We start from the raw sequence: 21,342 nt of genomic DNA on the forward strand, positions 1-21,342 counted from the left end.
ATTTAAAGTATTATTTTCTTTTTCCCTGGAAAGACTATGTCAGTATAAAACGAAAAGAAATTAATTAAAAACTTTTTCTATAAAACAAGTTTTTCAAAGAAAAGTAAAGAGCTCCATTAAACCAAAAATGAGCAGAAATAAACTCAAATAAACTTCCATGCGTAAAACTACCACAACTCACCATCAATAAATGAATAAAAGCCAAAACGAACAGAAATTACAATAAATTACCGAATCAAACTCAAAACGAGCAAAAATTAACATGAGTAGGGCCCAAAACCCCTGTGCCTTCCCAAGGCCAGAAAATAATTTTGCACTTTACTGAAAAAAAATACAAATGAGTGTGCATTGTCAGTTTAATATACATTACTGATATTTAGTAATCAAAATGTTAATATTATTTGATTTATTAAAGTTATAAAAGTAAAAACATTTATTTTTAATATAAGAGTTTTTTTCTTTCTTGAAACTGGCATGTTGACATTTCTGGCCACAAAAACGATCTAAATATGTCACAACTTTAAGGTATGATTGGTATTTTTACCAGGGTGGTTGTATCGAACCTATGGTGACACTGTGACATCAAGGAGTTCATATTGTGTGCGGGCTAGAAGACAAGCAACAGTGCGAATCAATATTGAAAAGTCTGCCACGTAGCCGTGCCTCGGACAGACGGCGAAGCACGAGAAAGAAACATTTTAAGGAAGATATTCTACCCTCCTCTGACTATTTCTCCTCTAGTTGATTTCTTGAAACTTCATATTTATTTCCATTAAATCAGTCAAATAGCAAACTATGGATTGGACAGAAAACACTCAAATATCTAAAAAAAATTGCTCCTGATAATGACATGATTACTAACGCTATTCCAATGCACTAATCATATCAGTAAGAACAGTTCATTTGATTTATTTTCAACTAAGAATTGCAGACACTACTAAAGAAGAACTAGACAGGTCTGTAAGGTTTTTTTTTATACGAGTTACGGAATCTGTTTAAGGAGAATGCTCAGCTGAAATCCGTAGGAATAATTCTTGAAGTTTAGGACTAAGGCTTAACATACTGGCTCTAAGACTAATTTGAAAAAAGTCAGCTTCTTCAATTTCACTTCTTTTCCGTGCCCCGTTATTTTGAAACACTCTCTCAACTAAAACAGAAACAACTTCAAATTCTCGGAGTAATAACGGCTTGGTTAATGCTAAAGTAGACTTAACCCAGTTTATATCAGATTCTCTCAGCTGGATTCCCGTGGAGTTGGAAATAGCTTCCTGCAAGTCCTGAAAATACATAACAGTAGTAAATCAAGAAATCGGCAGTCCAACCCGTTGGACAAGTGCTTAGTAATTTTTATTGTCGAGTCTTAAGAGCTTTCTAGACTCTAAGATGGAACTTACGGACTGGGCTACCTCAAGAGGCCAGTAACTAATCTTCCTTGCCTTATGATTCAATGCAAAGAAAACTGGAATTCCAGCAAATAGATATTACATGTCCCTTCAAGAATATATAGATGTACCTTGCCTCCATATTATTCATAAGTACAGTAAGTTTATAGCACAGTAGAGAGAATATACAGTATCGACAAAGGCTATACTCCCTTGAAAAAAAGTATAACACATTTAAAACCACACAAGATTCATACTTCGCCTTCGCGCATGCGCGATTCTAATCTACATATCACGGTATGCCTATGGAAAACCTGTATTTTGCCAGGCAGCAACTGAACTAAGGTTGTGACGTATTTGCTTAGACCCTATACGCGTGGTATGAAATGTGAATCATAATTGGAAAAAAGAAGACGTAACAGTATACAGTAATTTATGGGTACAGTAGATTTATTTAATTTATTTTTGACCCACTAAAATTATAATAAAGTGGATGTAGCAAAACAAATAAAAAGAAAACGAATACACAAGAAACATGCGTAAACCAGTATTAAATATAAAAAGCTACAATGCATATCAAAATAATCGCAACAAGAGGATTTAAAGGATCTTTGTGCAGGCAAGTCTCTTCATTTAACTTCGTGTCCAACTTATTATAAGATATCAATATATGAGTGGCAATAAACATTCGAATAACCCTTTGGCTCCTATGCCAGCGAGGCAGATTTAAAAGGAATGTGCTGTAACGGAAATACTAATGCTCTAATATACTGCATGTCATTAGTATTAAAAAATGGGCGCAAACCAGACAGAAAAAAAATGGAATAGTCACAATAAGTTGAGTAAAGGCCTCACGATAAGGCCGGCCACGATTTTTGACAATTTTAACATAATCAATAGAGAGGAGCAAATAATGAACCCAAGCCAGCGCAACACAGGAACTAGCTTAAGTGAAAAAAAAACTTAGCTCTAAGCATTAGGCTAATTTTTTCAAACAGCTTACAGACAAACTGAATCAACTTGACTAGGCTAGACTTTGAACGGCTAATAAGTAACATATAATCTGCATATGCAGTATAAAACAAATTAGATAGGCCCGTAAAATACGACGGAAAAATGTTAGCTAAATCAGGATATAAACGACCATTAAAAACCTATGGCACCCCCCCCCCCCAAAGTCTAAGTCCAGAACAAATAGGGATATTACCAAAAAAGATATTTCTTGACTGAAGTCGAAAACAAGAATTAGCGTACCAAAAAAGAAGAACAAATATAACAGATGAATCCACTCCAAACTGGGTAAGAGAATACCATAATTGGATATAGTCAGTGATCCAAGGACCGTTATCTTTCAAGAGGTGGCTCACATTCGCCGCAGTTGGTTTGAGGGTGGATATTAGGGTAATCGGGGGAGCTGATAACAAATATCGGGGTGCACAAGTTCTCAAACGTGTAGAACATGGTCATTTCAGCCTATAACTTCAAATTTGGCCTATGATGACGTCGTACCGCTCTTAATTCTTTTTACACGGTAAAATAAATTGAAAACTTTATAAACTGGACATATTCTTAATTCTAAGAACAAGTACTTTCACTTAGTATTTTTAGTTTTTCCCCGCAACCTTTACTTTCTTAGTTAACCCCTATTTAATTTTGAAAACAAGGGTTTTTAATATACTTTTGTTTTAGTTTTTCCAGTTTTTCTGAAATTTTTGCCTGTATAAATACATTTTCTTATGCTTTATTTGGATTCTGCTCGTCATTACCAATCAAACCATTTGCCTCTTTTCCAGAAACTCTTAATTCTTGAGCAACTATTTATTTTTTCTGTAGTAGTAGGTACCATCTGGCTCAAGTAGGCTCATATACGAGCCTCAAGGAGCGAAGACGTGTTAACGTGTGGTGCAGACGTGACTAAGGCTGATCTAAGATACTATTTTGTTTAAATCCCAGTATAGCAGGGGCCAATGATCCAATCGGTTAGACTGGGTCAACGGCCACTGATGTAGTAGACGGTAACTGTCATGATCAGCTGAAAGTCAGGTTTAGACGACTGCAGTAGCAGTTTAATTATCAAAACAAGTAAAAAATCAAGTAGTAAAAACTGAATATCAAACGGTGGCTCAAATCTCTTTTTCTTCTTCGTCTTCGGACTCGTTCTGATTCACATCAGAAAGTAGGCATTTTTGGGGTCAGTTCCACACTTGCATGCGCTGTCAAAGAAACCTATTTTGGAGCATTTGCAGCACGAGCCGTGCCTCGTCTGGTCACAGTTGCAAAAAGAAAGCGATACTGGCCCATGCGGCACCGCAAAAACTAGGTCTGGCTTCAGTTCATGATCTTCAATTCTCCAGCCCATATAGGTAGCCTGAGGTAAAACAATAAGGGGGTTGTGGCTTTGGATTCAAATCAGTGACTGGAACATGAACCTTTTCAAATGAAGCAGAAACGAGATATCAGTTGGCGGTAAACGCCGCAAATCCTCTAATCTTGGGTACAAATGTGCTCGAAGGTCATTCATACTATTGAAGTTAGTTGCACTTCTGCCATACACTGTAACCACAAACTGCTTACAGACGTTGACTAAACCATCACTTTCCACAGATGATGGCTTCTCTTCAAGGGCTCGAACTTCATCAACTAAAGGCCCCAACAAAGTTTCCGAAGACTTCGTAGCTCGAAAAAAGTGGACCTTTCCAACTTCATACAGAAAGCTTGTGGGGTTACATCCACACAAGCTTTGGACAAGCGGCAAGGCGTTGCAAAATGTTAGTCCTAGTTTTTGTGCTGCCGTATGAATAGGTATGCAGTAGGATGGAAACTTAACTCAGAGCAGCTTGAGGCCGAGACTAGCAAGATCCCGGAAGTAGTATGCAGCTAGTAAGAAGATATCAGTTGGCTTGTATTTTCACAAGTGTGCTCTTTCGTCTTCCGGCAACTGCTATGTTGTATAAAACCCGATTGTCTGCTTCTTCATGGCCAGACGAGAGATCGTCATCAACGGATCTTCCATGGGCATAACGGTAACAGCTCTATGTCGACTCTTGAAACCTCCAGCGAGATGTACCATCAGACGGTTCAAAACTCTGTACTCCCAGACCTCGAATAGAGCGTTCAAGAGTCGACCTTTGGCTGAGCGACTACTGAGAATTCCGTCCCAGAGTGTTGCAACTTTGCTGGAGGAAGTGAACGGGCTGGAAATATTTCCTCTAGGATTTCTTCTTCTTTCTCAACAGCCAGGTGCTTCTTTGAGGTTGAACGAGTAGACATCACGGGTTCTATCGTTACTAAGACCGTCATAACTGTCACCAACCAAATGGATAGGCTGACAAGCTTCGGGTATGTTCCTAAGAATCCCACCGTAAACTCTTTATTCCAAAATCTGCTAGTGTCTCCCAAAATCTTTTTTGTAGCTGTTTCTTTTTTCGTTTTTTGGCAACAGGCGAAAGTTTGTACTATGCCAACTTTTACTTTCGTAGATGTCCCTTCTGAGATACGAGCCCATGGCTTTGAAGCCAATTCCTCGGAAGTTCAGCAGACTATTTGCTACAGCTTCTGGAGCTGTATCCCCTGTCATAAAGTTGTGCAGCTCTGTTCTTGTCGTCTTGAATGGGTTTCTGAACAACTCTACCAAGTCCATAAACCGATTTCTGCCTTTTATTGTCAGATTCGTAAACGCGGTGGTATCTTCATGATGCTTTATTGCCTCGTTATCCATCTTCAGGTTTGCTTTCAGCGTTCTGGTGACTGCTGCAAGAAAGAGGAAAGCAGCCAGATATTGATCCCTGGTATTTTCATTCGTTGTCGCACCAACTATACCAGAAACTTCTCGATGACCTTTGATGTCCAGATTCACGGTTGACTCTAAAGCCAGATCGCATGCAATGCTGCAAAATGGATTGGTTGTTTTCCCAAAAACAAAATTGCCTCTTAAAAACTCTCTGTGAAATTCTGGCGCTTTTTCAGAAAGGCGTAGCATTTCTTCTAGGTAGTTATGCACAGCTTTGGCGTATTTATGGTTTCCAGATGCGAAAAAAATCGGAATGATCTCTTTTGTGGCGCTTAAGTGGGATCCCCAGTCCGCAGCTCTTTCAGCATAAAGATAGCAGTTTCCGGTACGGATAAGATCTAATTAGTTGATCCAGAGGCTGTGATTCCTTATGGTGGATCTGGACTCATTGTACTTCAAGAAAAGCAGAGCAATGCTGTTTAAAGCATCCCCTATCTGTTTACATACTTTAGAACTAGTTTCATGTTTGAAGTGTTCAATTGAATTACTCAGGATTTGAAGTTTTTTGACTGTACAAGACACTAAAATGAAGCAGGATGTTTCAAGCCAATTCTCAAATGTCTCCTACCAGAATTCGTTAATTCCTTCGTAGACCTGGAAGTGAGAATGGAGTGCCTGTTACATGTTCTTACCTGAAAGGACCTTATCTGCAATGCCTTCTCTGAGAATCTCTGCCGCAACAATAACCTTCTTTGAGTCATGCTCCATCCATGAAAGATCCAATCGCTTTCAAATAGTTCATGAGCTTTTGAAAACCGCCCAATAAGAGAACTAGATCAGAGAATTTGTCGCGCTGGGACTTTCGAAAGCCATAGCTTATTTCATAAGCAGCTAGATCCTGATTGATGACTGTGTATTTGTTTCCGAGTACCGCTGCTGTTTTTTGACAGATGCTAATGGCAGAGGCTACGACTGCATAGGATGTTGGCGAACAGGGAAGCAAAGGTAAGTAACCTACGGTGGTTTTGCTACGCCAGAAGGGAACGATTCTTGCGTTGAAGGCTTTCCAACTGGGAGTTGGCTCTTCAAATTCCACTTCAAAGTTTTGTAGGACACAATCTACAGCGTCCAGCAGAGGGTCAAGTTCGGCACCGAGAATGGTATCGGAGTCTCGTAACCACTTTGAAAAAAAGAAATTAAGGAAGCAGAGTCACAAGGTTGCGTTTTCCTGGGGATTTTAACCTTCCAGGTATGTTCACTAGCTTGAGTGCCAAGAGGGTTGTCGGTAACCATCTGTCGGGTTCTTTTCAGTGGAATCCTCTTTTAACTTCCACTCGACACACCAGTCACATCAGAAGTTCTTCCGAAGTCTGCAGGAGATGTTGACGAGCAACCTGTAGAAGTAGTTGTTCCATGGGCAGCTGGCAGATCACGGCTCTTTCCGTCAACTTGAATCAGTGGATGCTAATTTACCGTAAAACTTGTAACGTGTAGTGAAGACCCATCTAATGTATTTAGCTGACAGTCCAAATTGTCGATACCAAAGGTAGAAAAAAGTCCTTTCTGCAGATTCGAAGGAATGAAAATCTGGGCTTCAGAGTTTTCTTTCAGCTCCACAACCTTGGTATTCAAAATTCGTCTAACAGTACTGCAGCACAAAGAAAGAATAAGTGGGTTTAGTATCTGGAGAAGGTCACTACTTCTTGTACCATGGTACAGAACGAGTCCCAGTGATGTTATTGCAGGAGTTTCGATGCCAATAGCAAACATGACTGCTTGACAGATCATCAGAATTTTGGACTGTAATCGTTCAGGAGCTGGTATTTTTCCTTACTCCGGCAGGGATTCAAATTCGACTCGATCAAAGACTATCATACAACCGAAGATGTACATGGAGTCAGGGACAATCTTCATAGCTTTGGAAAAGTCGGTGTCGTAAGCATCTTCCCCTTCTTCACTTGTCCAGCAGTCTCCAGCAGGGATTATTTCTTTTTGCGTGTGCTTGCTATACTACAAGTTTTAATAACCTTTGTCTAAGAATTGAGCACAAGAAACTCTTAAAGATGTCCCCGACCTATTGCTCATCCTTGTTACTTGCCTATGGCTTGCTTTGACTAGACGAGATATAGGAATGTCCTCTTCGTCGGACAGACTCGAAACAGTCATAGAGCTTAACTCTGGTAAGAGTAAAGCGCCATATTGGTCCATGGCCGTCTCAACATCTACCTGCCTAGCGTCTTCATCGCATGAACTTAGATCTTTGGTATCCGTGGTCTCTATCCGTACATAGTCCTCGTCAATATTTTGCCGAAGGCACAGGATCTGTTTCGGAAAGTGAGAAGCTGTTAATGAGCGTCCGAAAAACACCAAAAACACCAGTCCTCCTCCTTGCTGCCAGAATTAACCTTTGCCTACAAATTGATTCAAAAATTTCTGCTTGAGCCTATAACTCCTGATAGGATTTGCCTCTGGAAATGACCCGAGCAATATCTTATTGTGCTCTTCGCAAAGTCCATTAAGGTAATAGACTTTGCCGTTGCAAAACTGCCGTTCGAATATCTGGCAAAACGAGTCAAACGTTGTAACAGCCCTTTGAGACCCACCGACTTCTTAGGGCTTACAATCCAGAAACTTCTTCATGCACCTGTCATGGTATTTGACGTCCTTTGCTGGCATATCGATTGACACTTTTCCATCTCCTTCAATTCGGAGTAGAAAATGAGGATATTGATCACAAACTGCCTTTGCTTACTTGTATATCTTTTCGTGCTGGTTGTAAGTCTCTACACGGCGCAACTGTTCTCATATCGTACCGGGCTTACTGCAGATCAAACACAGGTTTAAGATCTCGCCTGTTCTTCCTCTTGTCGTCGGACGTGCAACCTCTGTGTTTGGAGCTACACTAGCAAGACAGGAAACCCTTTTATTGCACTCAATGTGGATTGTGCTTGTGAACTTTTTTCTGCATGAATCATGCCACTTAGTGTATAGCTCATCACTAGCGGAATCTCAGTTTCATTACAGTTTCAGAAAGTTCGTCTTTTCTTTTAGGAGCGGATCGTTTGAACGATTGTGGGCTCATTCTTGTCACCTTTCTAGATGGGTCCTGTCATATGACGCATCTCGAGAACTCAAAAGGTACTGTAGTCCCATCGTCATGCTGTTCTTCATTGGACTCGGGAACAGCCCCATATTTGGCCGCAGTCAACCTAGCCTGGAAGAAAAGCACAAATGAACTCGAAACCAATTAATAGCCTTTAAATTTTTTATTGCACCGGCACAACGAGAGCGATGTTCGCTGTTTGCTTTTAGTACGTGCTGATGTACTGTCGCCCAGTAAAAAGTCGCCAGTCCCTCAAATTGGAGGGCTTGAAGGGGGCTTTGAGGATTCAGGCTTAGGAAATTTGACTCATAGGCCTATGTGAATTTTTCAAACTAGAAAACCCCAGGCCCCAGTAAATTCGAGCTGAAACCGTAGCATTCACTAAATTGACCAAGTGACTTTCAAGCTTTTTTTCTGTGTTTTTTGGGGGGGGGGGATAATACACCGTATTAAATGTCTGGTCGTGATATATAACATAACCCAGCCTATATTACGGAACCCGCGGGGAAGTAGCCTACAACTCTTTCTTTTTTTACAGGCAATTAAAATTAAGTCTCCGTTAAAAATCAGAACTCGTCCCAAACATTTGCAATAAAAATAAAAATCCGAGATTCAATCTGGATTAATTCGGACATGGAATATACACCAGTCCCAAGTTGTTGACCCCCTGGTCGGATGGAAACAGGAAATGGAACAAACTGAATGTCAGAAGAAAACTCAACAATAGCAACACAGCAATGAAAACACGAGAATGAAAACACAACAATGAAACAAGAATACTAGGCTAGAAAACATGGTGTACCTCACGCAAGACAACTGACACCCCCTAAAATCGTTGTTGCAGGAATCGTTACCTTTAGCTAGAGCAGCTAAGTATTCTAAATCCTTTTCTGTTATGTCGTAACTTTCGCGTATGTTAAGTGGCGTTCACATGCATGTCTAGCTAGAATCCCATGTCTCGACACGTGTTTAGCCACACTTCAATGTCGAGGCAACCACCGTTCACAAGTAAAATTCGGTGCTTAGCTAGACACGCTAGCCAAGGTGCTTGGCTAGACTTTGAGTTCTAGACTCTAGAACTTAATGTCTAGGATTTTCGATTACAGCCAATCAGAATGTGCCAATCTCTTCTATTTTCATCATCTATGTTCACATTTTTAAACTGACATTTAATTTTTGTTTTCTCATTAATTGTTTTTTTCATTTTAGGCAAATACGCAACACCAGACATGATAGTGTAGCACACTAAGGAGATTGTTTGGCTTGTCTCATCCGTTATCTTGTGACAGTGAAAATAGGGATTATAATTTTGAAAGTTTTGCATGCATAAGCTCACTTGATTGGCCAGAAATAACAACTATAATCTATTTGAAACTAAATTTGTAGTTTTAGCTAAGCACTGAATTTTACTTGTGAACGGTCGTTGCCTAGACATTGAAGTCTGGCTAGACAGGTGTCTTCTAGACATGAGATTCTAGTTGTGAACGCCACTTTATGCAAATGAAACTCGAGACGTAATGATGCTCGGCTTTTTGTATTGCTGTGGAAATCAAATTCGCGCATGCGAACGCAGAACAAGGCATCTGTTGTTTTTTTTAATCCTGGTTAAAAAACAATTATAGGTTAAAAATTATAGGTTGTGTTGAAAATATTTCGAGTAAAACGCTACATTTAGAAGTTTTCCTTTTTTTGGGAGGGGGGAATTTTCTTGTTCAAACGGTTATATAATGCTGCAGATTCAAGTCTAGAGTTCAAGAGATCAAGTCACGGTTGACTCTTTATCCCGACTATTTTATTTACTTTTTCCTCCTAAATTTTTTTTTTTGTGTTCAGCACTTTCTCAAAAGTCAGGCCCAATACTCGCGCTTTTTCCGCAAACGGGAGCCAACAGTTTCTTTCTATGTCGTCGTAATTTGCCGATTTGTTCAAGGGTAGAACACTGCTCTTTTGTCTGTGTATTTTCACGTGAAATCTATGATCGTACCAATGCAATCCCTACACACAGTTTTGACATCATTTTCATTTCTTGTGATAAAATTTCCGTCATCTAAGAAAGCTGCATTTTTCAGAAAAACGTTTTCAGAAACTTGAACACCGCACATTCTTTCTTCTACATACCGAAAGAGTGGGTCGAGATATATTTCAAATAGTGTTCCAGAACAAGGGTCTTTTGCAGCAGAGCTTTTTCTAGGTTTATTATTGTCGTCAGTTTTCCATTCACTTTTATAACCACTTTCGGTGCAGGATATATTTTTTTCCAATTTATCTATGACATTCTTTCCGAAATTCATCTTTAGTCGCATTAATAACCACACAATCTCTCGTATTACGGAATCATACGCCTTCACTATGTCAGTGCCAACTAGGGCTAATAGTTTCCAACCTAACACTTTTTCCATCGTTTTTTTTATCTCGCCGAAGGCAAAAGTCTCTTAGAACTGTCAGGACATGTTGGGCTTTCCTGCTTTTTATTCCACCGTACTGGTAATCTCCCACTATTTTCGCTGCGCTTTTCTCCAGTCTTTTAGACCATACTTCTGTACATATTCTAAAGTCGCGGTTTGTTAAGGAGATTGGTCGCCAGTTTCGGAGGTTTTCTCTAAGTCCGCCCTTGTGCAACAGTGATATAACTGACAGTTCACTTTCAGGGTATCCTCTTGACCCAAATTCATTTAGCACTTTTATTAAAAATTCCCCGATTTCGCTCCACGTTAACTTATAAAAATCATAGCTTAGCCCGAACATTCCTGCCGATACTCTATTTTTTAACCCGGATATTACTTTTTCTACTTCATGTCCCTAATTTCTTCCCCTATTTGTGCATTTTCTTCTTCTGTAACCTGGTATCTGGACTAGAAATCACGGAAGCAGTTCTGTGTTGTATTTCCTACTGCAGGTTTTTTATACAACACCTTGTAAAAGAAGGTGGTTTCATTTAATATTCTTGTTTGATCAAATCAACCGTGTAAAGGAAATTCTGACGATTCGGATGATGTGCAGTTTGATTCCTTTTCATTTTGTTTAACAGCTAAAAAAAGACTTGGTCGTTATAGGCTAATTTATCCTTTATAGGCTAAAATCGTCAAGTTTACATTAGTGCGAGCATGTGCACCCCGATATTCGTTTTAAGCACCTTAGATTATCCCAGAATCCGTGCTCAAACCAGCTGCGGCTCATCCACCCGCCTTTTTTTGAACGATAGCTAGCCTTGGATCACTGACTAATATGACAAACCGAGTTAAACAATTTTGAAACATCTAACGCGCATAAATCTCAGATCCATCTTTTTATGCTAGAAGTAATAAAAAAGTAATAACCCGATGTGCATGTTGGCATCCTATAGATGCTTTAAACCCAAACTGGTTTGACACATAATCAACTTTTAGAAGAATTTTAGGGAGCAGGACACATTCAAAAACTTTGCTCAACAAGCAATTCATCATAAAGGCCTATATGAAGCGCAATCTGTCGGATCTTTCCCACTTTAATGAATCGAAGTGACACACCCACACAAAAAAGAATCTGCCACCAAAGACGTACACAAACATATTTGAAATAATAACTGCAAATGACGAATAAAATCTTTAGAATCAGTATGAAGGTAAAAAACACTTATATCGTCAATATTCCACGATTCTGACTTAAGATTTTCAACGCAACGAATAAAACGGTCAATCAAACAGTTCGTGGTAACGAACTGTAAGTAAGGAGCACCCGGCTCAATAGTAACTGAAACTCTAAAAAACGAAATTTTGATACCAATAGATACATCAAAAGAATAAGATTTTTATGCTGATTTCAAATATATAAGTTTCATCAAGTTTAGTCTTACCCATCTAAAGTTCGCGAAAAAGTCTTACCCATCCTGAAAAAATTTGCCCTATTTTCGAAAAAAAGGAGAAACAACCCCTATAAGTCATAGAACTTAAATGAAAATCACACCATCAGATTTAGAGTATCAAAGAACCCTAGTAGAGAAGTTTCAAGCTCCTATCTGCAAAATGGTGGAATTTTGTATTTTTTTTGCCAGAAGAAAAATCTCAATACCTCACCCTTTACGCTTAAGTTTTTTTTGTTCTTTCAAAAGAGCTATCTATTCTAATTAACCGGCCTTTGTGATTCAGGGGTTTGGGATTCGAAAAAAAAATTTGAACTTCAGCGTAAAGAGCGGGGTATTGGCTAGAGGGTAAACTCCCTAATATATGTGATAAAAACTTACTCATATAAAGTTCGTTACGTAAGTTGATTCGTAAGTTACGTCAAAACAAAATTTCGAGAAAGCCATTTAGCCAAAAAAAGTAAAATTAATATGCAAATTTTGTTTTAATTATTCATGTACGGCGAGACAAAATCAAAGCTGCATTAATTCAAAAACGTTCAGAAATAAAATAAAAAAACAAGTTTTTTTAACTGAAAGTAAGGAGCGACATTAAAACTTAAAACAAACAGAAATTATTCCGTATATGAAAGGGGCTGTCCCCTCCTCAACGCCTCGCTCTTTACGCTAAAGTTTGACTCTGAGTAAGGGGGGGGGTCAATCTATTCAAGAACATGCGCTCCCTTTTTTCATAGGATTTCAAAGACATGCCCTCCTTTATTCCATAGGATTTCTACGGCAGCCCTCTGACGTCACGGCAGCCATAGGAAAAAATAGCATTGAACTTACACGGCAGCCCTCTGACGTCACGCGACACATCTGTTTCTAGGCGACATTCCCGTCCTTGGCAAGAGTTCAAAGGTTAGGTGACACGCCCCCTTTGTTTTTCTACAACATACATATCCCTTTTCCCATGGAATTTCTGTGACATGCCCTCCCTTTTCCCATAGAATTCCTGTGACATGTCCTCTGACGTCACGGCATCCCTGTTTCTAGGCAACATTCTCGCCCTTGGCAAGAGTTCAAAGGTTAGGTCAGGTGTTTTTCTATGACTTGCCCTCCCTTTTCCCTTAGAATTCCTGTGACATGCCCTCTGATGTCACGCGACACAGCTGTACAATGCGGTCAGCTGTTTCTAGGCGACGGCTGACAAGATTCCGAGCGTATGCCCTGTTTCTAGGCAAAATTTCCAGGTGTTTCAACTACTTGGGATGTGGTTAGTATAATGCACAATTTTTAATAATCAGCTCCTAACCACTCACGCCGGTTTATAGCGTAAGCCCTCTGACATCACAGTGCACACCCCTGTCTCAAGCGAATGTTACACCACACAACAAACCCTCGCCATTAAAAGGTCAGATAAGTGGAGCTACCAGCTCCTTGCGCATGCACAGTGCAGTCACCTGTTCTATTAAAGGGAACACACTTGGCAAGACTCCATGACACACCCTTCTGGACTCCAATGACGTCATACGACTCACCCCAAACAGATTCAAACAGACAGGTCTAATATGCTTGACGCACTTTTTCATAAGCCTACCACAGGAACCCATGGGGGAATCCCCGTTTGTAACGTAACGACTCCCAAAACCCACAAAGCATTCTTTTTTCAATAGCTTAATGGCGGTACACACTGATTTCGCATCCCTCACTGCCAGATAATACCATTTTGACATTTTTTTCGCCCAAAAGCCTTTCTTTTTCGGTGTTTCATTTTTCGCTGAAAACACCATTCATTTTTCTGTAGAGTTCTTGACCCCTCCAGGACTCAAAAGGTCATTCCTTTCCAGTGGTACTGCACGCCAAGCAATTCGTCCATGATATTTTGTATCTCGAACCATATTCTAAAAATAAACTATTGCACGACACCTGAGATTCCCCATCTGTTGGCAATCGTTAGAACCACGTGTTTACTACCAAATTTGATACACTCCGGGGGTTATTTGCTTTCAATATATTAACAAAGGGAAATGCGTGTCTTACACGTCCGAAACACTAAATCTTAAAAACACAGACAATGAAAATAAAAACAAATTGACAAGCAATCAAACATAGAAAAAAAAACACGACGAAAAATAAAAGATGAAAATGTCATATTACAATACACGCAAAAGAACCATCTATTATAGAAAGCTAGGGGCTTCTAGCCTGCAAACCCACAGGGTAGGGGAGGGGGAAGTGATATTAGATGCAATTTAAACCATGTCATTTCAGTTATCATTTCGCATTTGACCTGTGAACATCTGTTGATATTTCAGCCGGATTAAATTTGGAATAAATTACAGTGGATTGCAGTGACCGACAGTTTCGAAATAAGCGAAAAAAAAATTGATATTTACGGGCTATTTTACCATTTGGATATATTTACTCACTCATTTGGTTTGATAATCTGATTATAATTCAATATTGCTAATAAGCGAGCAGAAGAGGGGAGTTTCTTGTCGCAAGGGCCGTTATACCTGCCGGGAATGTGTTACTCCCTTAAACTGCGGGGATCTGGTAGCAGGAAACTACGCTTCCTTCGCTTATTGGTATCTGGTTCTTATGATATGTACAGTGAATAATGAATAATAGCCTTGTTTTTTCGCCGGTTTTAAATTTTTTGCAATTTAACCGTGATAATGGAGTGAATGAAAACAAAATACTGAAATTTGGAAAGGACTTTTTTCTGGACTTGCCGAGTGTAATCGAAGCTAAAAAAAAAAACTCCTCTACGATGTGGCTGTACCTGGGACTGAGCTTCCGAGAAGACAGGGGTCGAAGGCTTTGGAAAGCCATCTGAAGGATATGTTAAGTATATTCGAGAAATGTGACGATGAAGACATAGACCTACCGATGTTTGCAATTCGTTTTCCAAATGATGTACCTGTCATCCCTGCTTCGGTTTATTCGAGTTTTAATGCGAAATTGAATAGAATGGAACACTTCCTAAAGACTGTTTCAAGTAAGTCCGATTCGTATGATAATCACTTTCCACCACTGCCTGCCCGTGCGACAGCGTCAACTGACTCTCACACCACTGTTGTTGTCTCTAAAGTACCGCAAACACTAAATGACCCGATAAAACGCAAAGAAGTACTCGATAAACTGAGCTGTCATGATGCAGTTACCAAGCTTAGTTTGCGAGGTGACAAATGGCTAATCAATGTTAAAAACTCTGCTGCAGAAGATTTCAAAGACTCCATTTCAGTGATTTTAGCAGAATCTACATCCAAGGTGATCACGAAATAGTTTTTTAGGGTAGTCAGAGGAATATCGAAGGAATTAGACCTCTCATTCTTTCAAGGATAGCCAGGTGTGGTGGAAGCTATGTGGCTCGGTGACACTGGCACGGTTAAGCTTGAGTTTTGTGACTCCATGTCAAAAGCCAAGGCTATGCAAAATGGTGTTAAACTTGGTTATGAATATTTATCTGTGAAAGAATATCTGTCGGCACCTCGGTGCTGTCTAAAATGCCGTTCGCCAGACCATAAAGTAGCTGATTGTGCAAGTTTGGTTGAGAAGTGTGCACGCTGTGCGGGCCCTCATATTTCCACCAAGGATTCTCCCTGCCAGCTTGGTGCAAGGTGTGCCAATTGTGGTGAAAATCATGCCTCCTTTAGTTTTGGATACAAAGTGCTGAGAGATATCATTGCCCAGAAGAAATGATTGTGCCTGTTTCGATTGTTTCGGCTTAATATAAATGGTACTTGTTTAAAAGAGCATATGATTGATGAATTGTGTGAACATCTTGATATAGTATTCCTTCAAGAACACCTCTTAACTTCTACTAAGATTAATCTGTTAAAAAGAAGTCGTAATCATTCCGTCTTTACAACTAATGCTGAGGTCACGTTTGGTAGACCTTCTGGAGGCCTCGCGTGCATTGTTAAGAATAACCTGAGTTTGCTCTCTCCAGTGTGTTTTCACAGTGATAAATTCATCCTTGCGGTTCGGTTTGGTAATACTGTGCTGATAAATGTGTATCTCCCGTGTAACAAAAAAACTATTTCCGCTTTAAACGCGTATATAAACGCCTCGGCAAGTCTTAAGGCTATTCTTGCGTCTGTTGCATCGACTGGTTATGATTTCATAGTGGTTTCTAACTTCAACACAGATATTACAATTTTGTAAGTTAGATCTACTATCGTCCTTAATGCTTTTTCTGTTTATAAAATAGTCAAAAAAAGTGTTGGTTATTCATATATTCACCAATCTGGAAGTTTATCTATTATTCATCATGTTGTTTCCTCATCCAATATTAATATGTCGACTGTTCTTGTTCATGAAGACTATTGTGATATTGACCACCTCCCGATTTCGTTCTCTGCTTCACTAGTCGCTTCCCGTTTTACTAGACGATTTACACAAAGTTCGAAAAGGCTTTTCAGGAATAAATTGAACAGAGATAAGTTAGCATTTTATGTTGCAGCGTTGTCCGCATTATTCGGTTCTTTAAATAGTGCCTTAGCATTTGTTTCAACTTATTGACTATTTCTCAAATAATAAGCAGTCTCTAAATATATATTATGATAAAATAATTTGGTGCTTAAAACAAGCAGAGGCGACTGCTGTTCCTCTAGAAAAAATTAAAGTTAAAACTAGAAAACCAGAATGGGTTTGGGACCCAGAATTATAAGTTGTAAAGAATAAAGCTAACAAGTTTTGGCTACGAATATGGGTGTCTTGCGGTCGGCCAAATCGAGGAGTTGTCTTCGATCTGAAGCAAAGTACCAAGCGTGCTTATAAAAAACGTTTATGGCAGTCTAGGGTATCTGGTTTTGATTTTCCTGTGTCGAGAAAGGAGTGGTCTCATGTTCTGAATTCGGATAAGCTTAGTAGTATTTTTTCTGAAAGTCCTATAGCAGTTCATGCTTGGGTGTCGTATCATAATGATATTTTCGGCAAGGTGAACCGGGAAGTTGAAAAGCTTTTTAGTAACCTTCTTGAGTCGTGTTTGCCTAATCGTATTTCTCAGAGTAATGTATTACCAGTTTCTACAGTTGATATTGGTCAAGCTATTAAGAACATGCAATCTAGCTCTGTTGATCAAGACGGAATTTCGTCTTATCATCTAAAATTAGTTTGCCCAACTTTGTTAGATCACCTTCAGCTACTGTTTCAGATGTGTATGTACTTCTATGGTTTCCGACAGTTTTCTCTGTGGCACAGTCACCTCGGTTTTGAAGCTTGGAAAAACTTCGTCAGAGTATAGTTCTTATCAACCAATTACTGTTTCGTGCACTCTTAGCAAAATTTTTGTATATATTCTTCTCCCTTTCATTTCAAAAAATGCTGATTTTGATGAAAACAAAATTGGCTTTCAAAATAGGCTTGGATTTCAGCCCGCGCTTCACGCTCTAGGGTCCCTTCTGTTGCATTCTATTAATGGATAAATCTCCTCTTCATATCTTTGCTTTTGATCTTTTAACAGCCTTTGATAGTATAGTCCACTCACATGCACTCTATTCCCTTTTTTCCAACAATATTAATCTTTCTATTGTTGTTTTGTTACAGTACTGGTATTCTAATTCTTTTATTCGGGTAAAATGTAATGGAGTAGTTTCTGATTCAAAGGTGTTTCTTCGGCGTGGGGTCCGTCAAGGTGGTGTGCTTTCTCCAACTATTTTTTAGTTATGTATTGCTCCTATCCTTTCATCCTTGCCTTCGGCTTTCATTTCTGATGGAATTAATGTCTCGTATCTTGCTTATGCGGACGATGTTCTCCTTGTCAGTTTTTCTAGGGCTGGGCTCTCACATTCTGTCAGCTGGATCTCAGACCAGTTCAGACGGATTGGGCTTATATTGAACGTTGATAAGTGCGAATATACTTCATTTAATTCGAGTGCGAGTCTCCCTCTCAACTGTGGTTTTTTCTCTATTCCCCGTGTCTCTTCTTTTCGGTGGCTTGGTCTTCACATTAATAATAATCTCAAAACACTTTGGGCTCTGACATTTTCTAATGCAAAAAAAAAAAAAAAATTCAAATGGGATATTCAAAAATTGCTGCAAATAGAGGGAGGTAAAAAAGAAAAGTAATTGGGAAATTATATTCTTCATTTTGTGATCATTCTATTCTTTTTTTTATCTGGTTTTCTTCCAATTCTGAAGCCTAAAGATCTGAAATCTGTCCGAATTTATTATTTTAAGTTATCTCGGTACCTTGTGCCCCCCACTCTGTCGTTCCGGAACGGGCACATAATATCACGGGGTGATAGTTCTAATCCTCGGGAAAAAGTCATTGTGCTCTCATGGAAATTATTGTTGTCTGCAGACGCTACAGCACAACATAATCCATATCATTTAGTATAAATGTTTGTTAAGTAAGCGAGTTTTTTTTTTTTTTCTTGATGTACTCCTCTTTTTTTTATAGTGGGTAATAAATAAATTATTATTATTATTATATTAAGAACTGCTACCTGTTAGATTTTCATCTCTTCCATGGGTAAAATTCGTTAATGTCCCCAGCTTAACTTTTAAGCTGTAGTTCAACCCACAGTGATAATACAGGACCCCCCTCCCCCACCCAAATCATAACGTTCTTCAGGCATTTCCTAATAAAAATTATGGTTTTAAATCGAGTTATTCAACCCAAGCCAATTCTATTGCCCCGCAAAATACTCCAGTTTACCAGAGCATTTCACCCATGTGACACCGCCCCCGCCCCCATCTCCTGGGTGACCTGATATTAGTGATATTCCCCATTTTTAACAGTCGTTAGAACGGTTATTTTTACTGCCAAATTTGATACACTCCGGGTGGTATTTACTTTCAAGATATTAATAAAAGGGATATGCGTGTCTTACTCGTGCTAAAGACTACATCTTAAAACACAGATACTGTAAATGAAAACAAATTGACAAGCAAAAAAACATAAAAAAAACACGACAAAAAATAAAAGTTGAAAAAGCTGTATCGTTAATATACGCAAAAAAGAACCATCTATTACAGAAAACCGGGGTTTCTAGCCTACAGCCCCGGGAGGTAGGGGAGGAGGAGTGATATTAGATGCAATTTAAACCGTATTAAGAGCTTTTCAGGAAATACCCCTTTTACATTAGCATAAATTCATGGTTATTTCACAATATCCTATCAATAGGCTCAACCCTCCTAGTAGCATTCATTTTCAGAGGGCACCTTGATAATAGACGTAGTTTATAGGTATTATTGTACCTTTAAAATGATAAAGAATAACATGCCTAATTTAAGGAAAGACGAAGGGAGAGGACTCCAGGGGAGGGGAACCGTTTTCTCCGTCACCCTTTCAACACTGTTTTATTTTTTTTATCGTTACGCAAAGCACTAATTTTCAGGCGTACATTTATGGTTATCCTGCCTGCCCCCCTCTAGTAAGGTACCGACCTGTCCCCTGATCACCTCCTAGGAATTTTTCAGTCCCCCTCCCCCCGAACGGTTTCTCTTAGCTCAGGGTACATTTTTCATTAAAATATCAAAACACGCAAAGGAGGGGGAATTCTATTTCGAGAAATTGTTGTTACAATCCACCCCGCGTCCTCTGGGGGAGTTTGGTCTGTGTCTACTCTTTTTGGGGGTCGGAATCCAGCCATCCTACACACAATGGAGGAGTTTGGTCTATGTCTACTCATTCCTGGGACGGAATTCCGGCTTCGGCTGGGCGACAAAAGAGGCTAAAAACGGTCTCGCTCGAGATAATTTAAAGGTAGTAATAATAGGGAAATTATCATATAATTTCTACGGCAACCCTCTAACGTCAGAGCATCCCTGTTTCTATAGCTCAGCTAGCAAGATTTGTGCCCTGGCAAAATTCCAATCATTGATACATTGTTTTTCTGGAAGATCCCCTGGATTTCTCGTGATGAGGTCTAATATGAATGATGCAAGCGTATCTCACAAACAAGTCTATGAGGACCCTATGAAACTTAAGCATGCTCCATACCCCTACGTATTCCCTATTAACGGTGATGTCCATCTTAAGAAAAAAATACCTAATGGGAGAGTTAGGAAGATCAACATGCGAGAAGGGCAGATGTCCAAACCGGTAAAACGTATACTTATGGTCCAGGGCGGAATGGTGCTACGACACTGTTTTCACACTAGCATCAGCTCTCCACGTGATAACCCCCCCCCCCTTGAGAACAGAGAAGCACCACCCCCTTTCTTTGCTAGTGTTTGATACTATAAGTATTTCATCTCACAATGTTACACTATTACTCCGCCTGTGACATACCCCTGTCATCGCCCCATCTCCCCAAAAACACTTATCAGACATTTCTCGCTAAATTTTATTTCAAGTCATTCATTTGGTTTTTTCGCAAGCAATTTGTGCCAAATTACATCACTGTAACTACTCTAAGACACCCCTCTGTCACCACTCCATCTCCCTAAAAAAAACACTTTTCAGACATTTCTTGTTAAAAATTTTATTTCAAGTCATTCAATTGGGTTTTTCGCAAGCAGTTCGTGCCACAGTACAGCACTATAACTACTGTAAGACACCCTTCTACCATCGCCCCATCTCCCCAAAAACACTTTTAAGACATTTCTCGTAAAAAATTTTATTTCAAGTCATTCATTTGGGTTTTTCGCAAGCAATTCGTGCCTCAATACAGCACTATAACTGCTCTAAGACCCTCCTCTGTCATCGCCCCATCTCCCCAAAAAACACTTGTCAGACATTTCTCGTAAAAAATTTTATTTTAACTCCTTCATTCGTGTTTTTCGCAAGCAATTCGTGCCACAGTACAGCACTATAGCTACTCTAAGACACCCCCTCTGTCATCGCCCCATCTCCCAAAAACTCTTTTCAGACATTTTACGTTCAAAAGTTAATTTCAAGTCATTCATCCGGGTTTTTGCAAGCAATTCGTACCATAGTATGGCACTACAATTACTATAATACACCCCGCTGTCATCACCCAATCTTCCCCAAAACACTTCAGACATTTCTCGTAAATGTTATTTTCAATTAATTCGTTCTTGTTTTCGCCAGCAATTCGACCCCCACTACAGCACTATAACTACTCTCAGACCCCCCCCCCCTCTGTCATCGCCCCATCTCCCCAAAAACACTTTTCAGACATTTCTCGTTAAAAACACTTTTCTCCCCAAGAACACTTTTCAGACATTTCTCGTTAAAAGTTTTATTTCAACTCATTCATCCGGGTTTTCGCGAGCAATTCGTTCCATAGTAAAGCACTATAACCACTCTAAGACACCCCTCTGTCATCGCCCCATCCCTCCACAAAACACTTTTCAGACATTTGTCGTTAAAAAGTTTATTTTCAAGTCA

General features: G+C 39.4%; 1 protein-coding gene across 1 annotated transcript in view; it reads right to left on the reverse strand.

Moving 5' to 3' along the window:
- Positions 1-812: 812 nt before the first annotated feature.
- LOC148954567 (uncharacterized) overlaps positions 813-21,342 on the reverse strand; it is a 49,842-nt gene continuing 29,312 nt past the window's right edge. Inside the window, exon 3 of the mRNA XM_089086339.1 lies at positions 813-1,277. Coding sequence (XP_088942465.1) covers positions 996-1,277 — 282 coding nt within the window. The 3' untranslated portion in view covers positions 813-995. The remainder of the gene's footprint in view (positions 1,278-21,342) is intronic.

The sequence above is a fragment of the Artemia sp. Qi Xiang Cuo genome, chromosome 3 (genome assembly GCF_049724085.1).
Source record: "Artemia sp. Qi Xiang Cuo chromosome 3, ASM4972408v1, whole genome shotgun sequence".
NCBI classification, from domain to species: Eukaryota; Metazoa; Arthropoda; class Branchiopoda; order Anostraca; family Artemiidae; genus Artemia; species Artemia sp. Qi Xiang Cuo.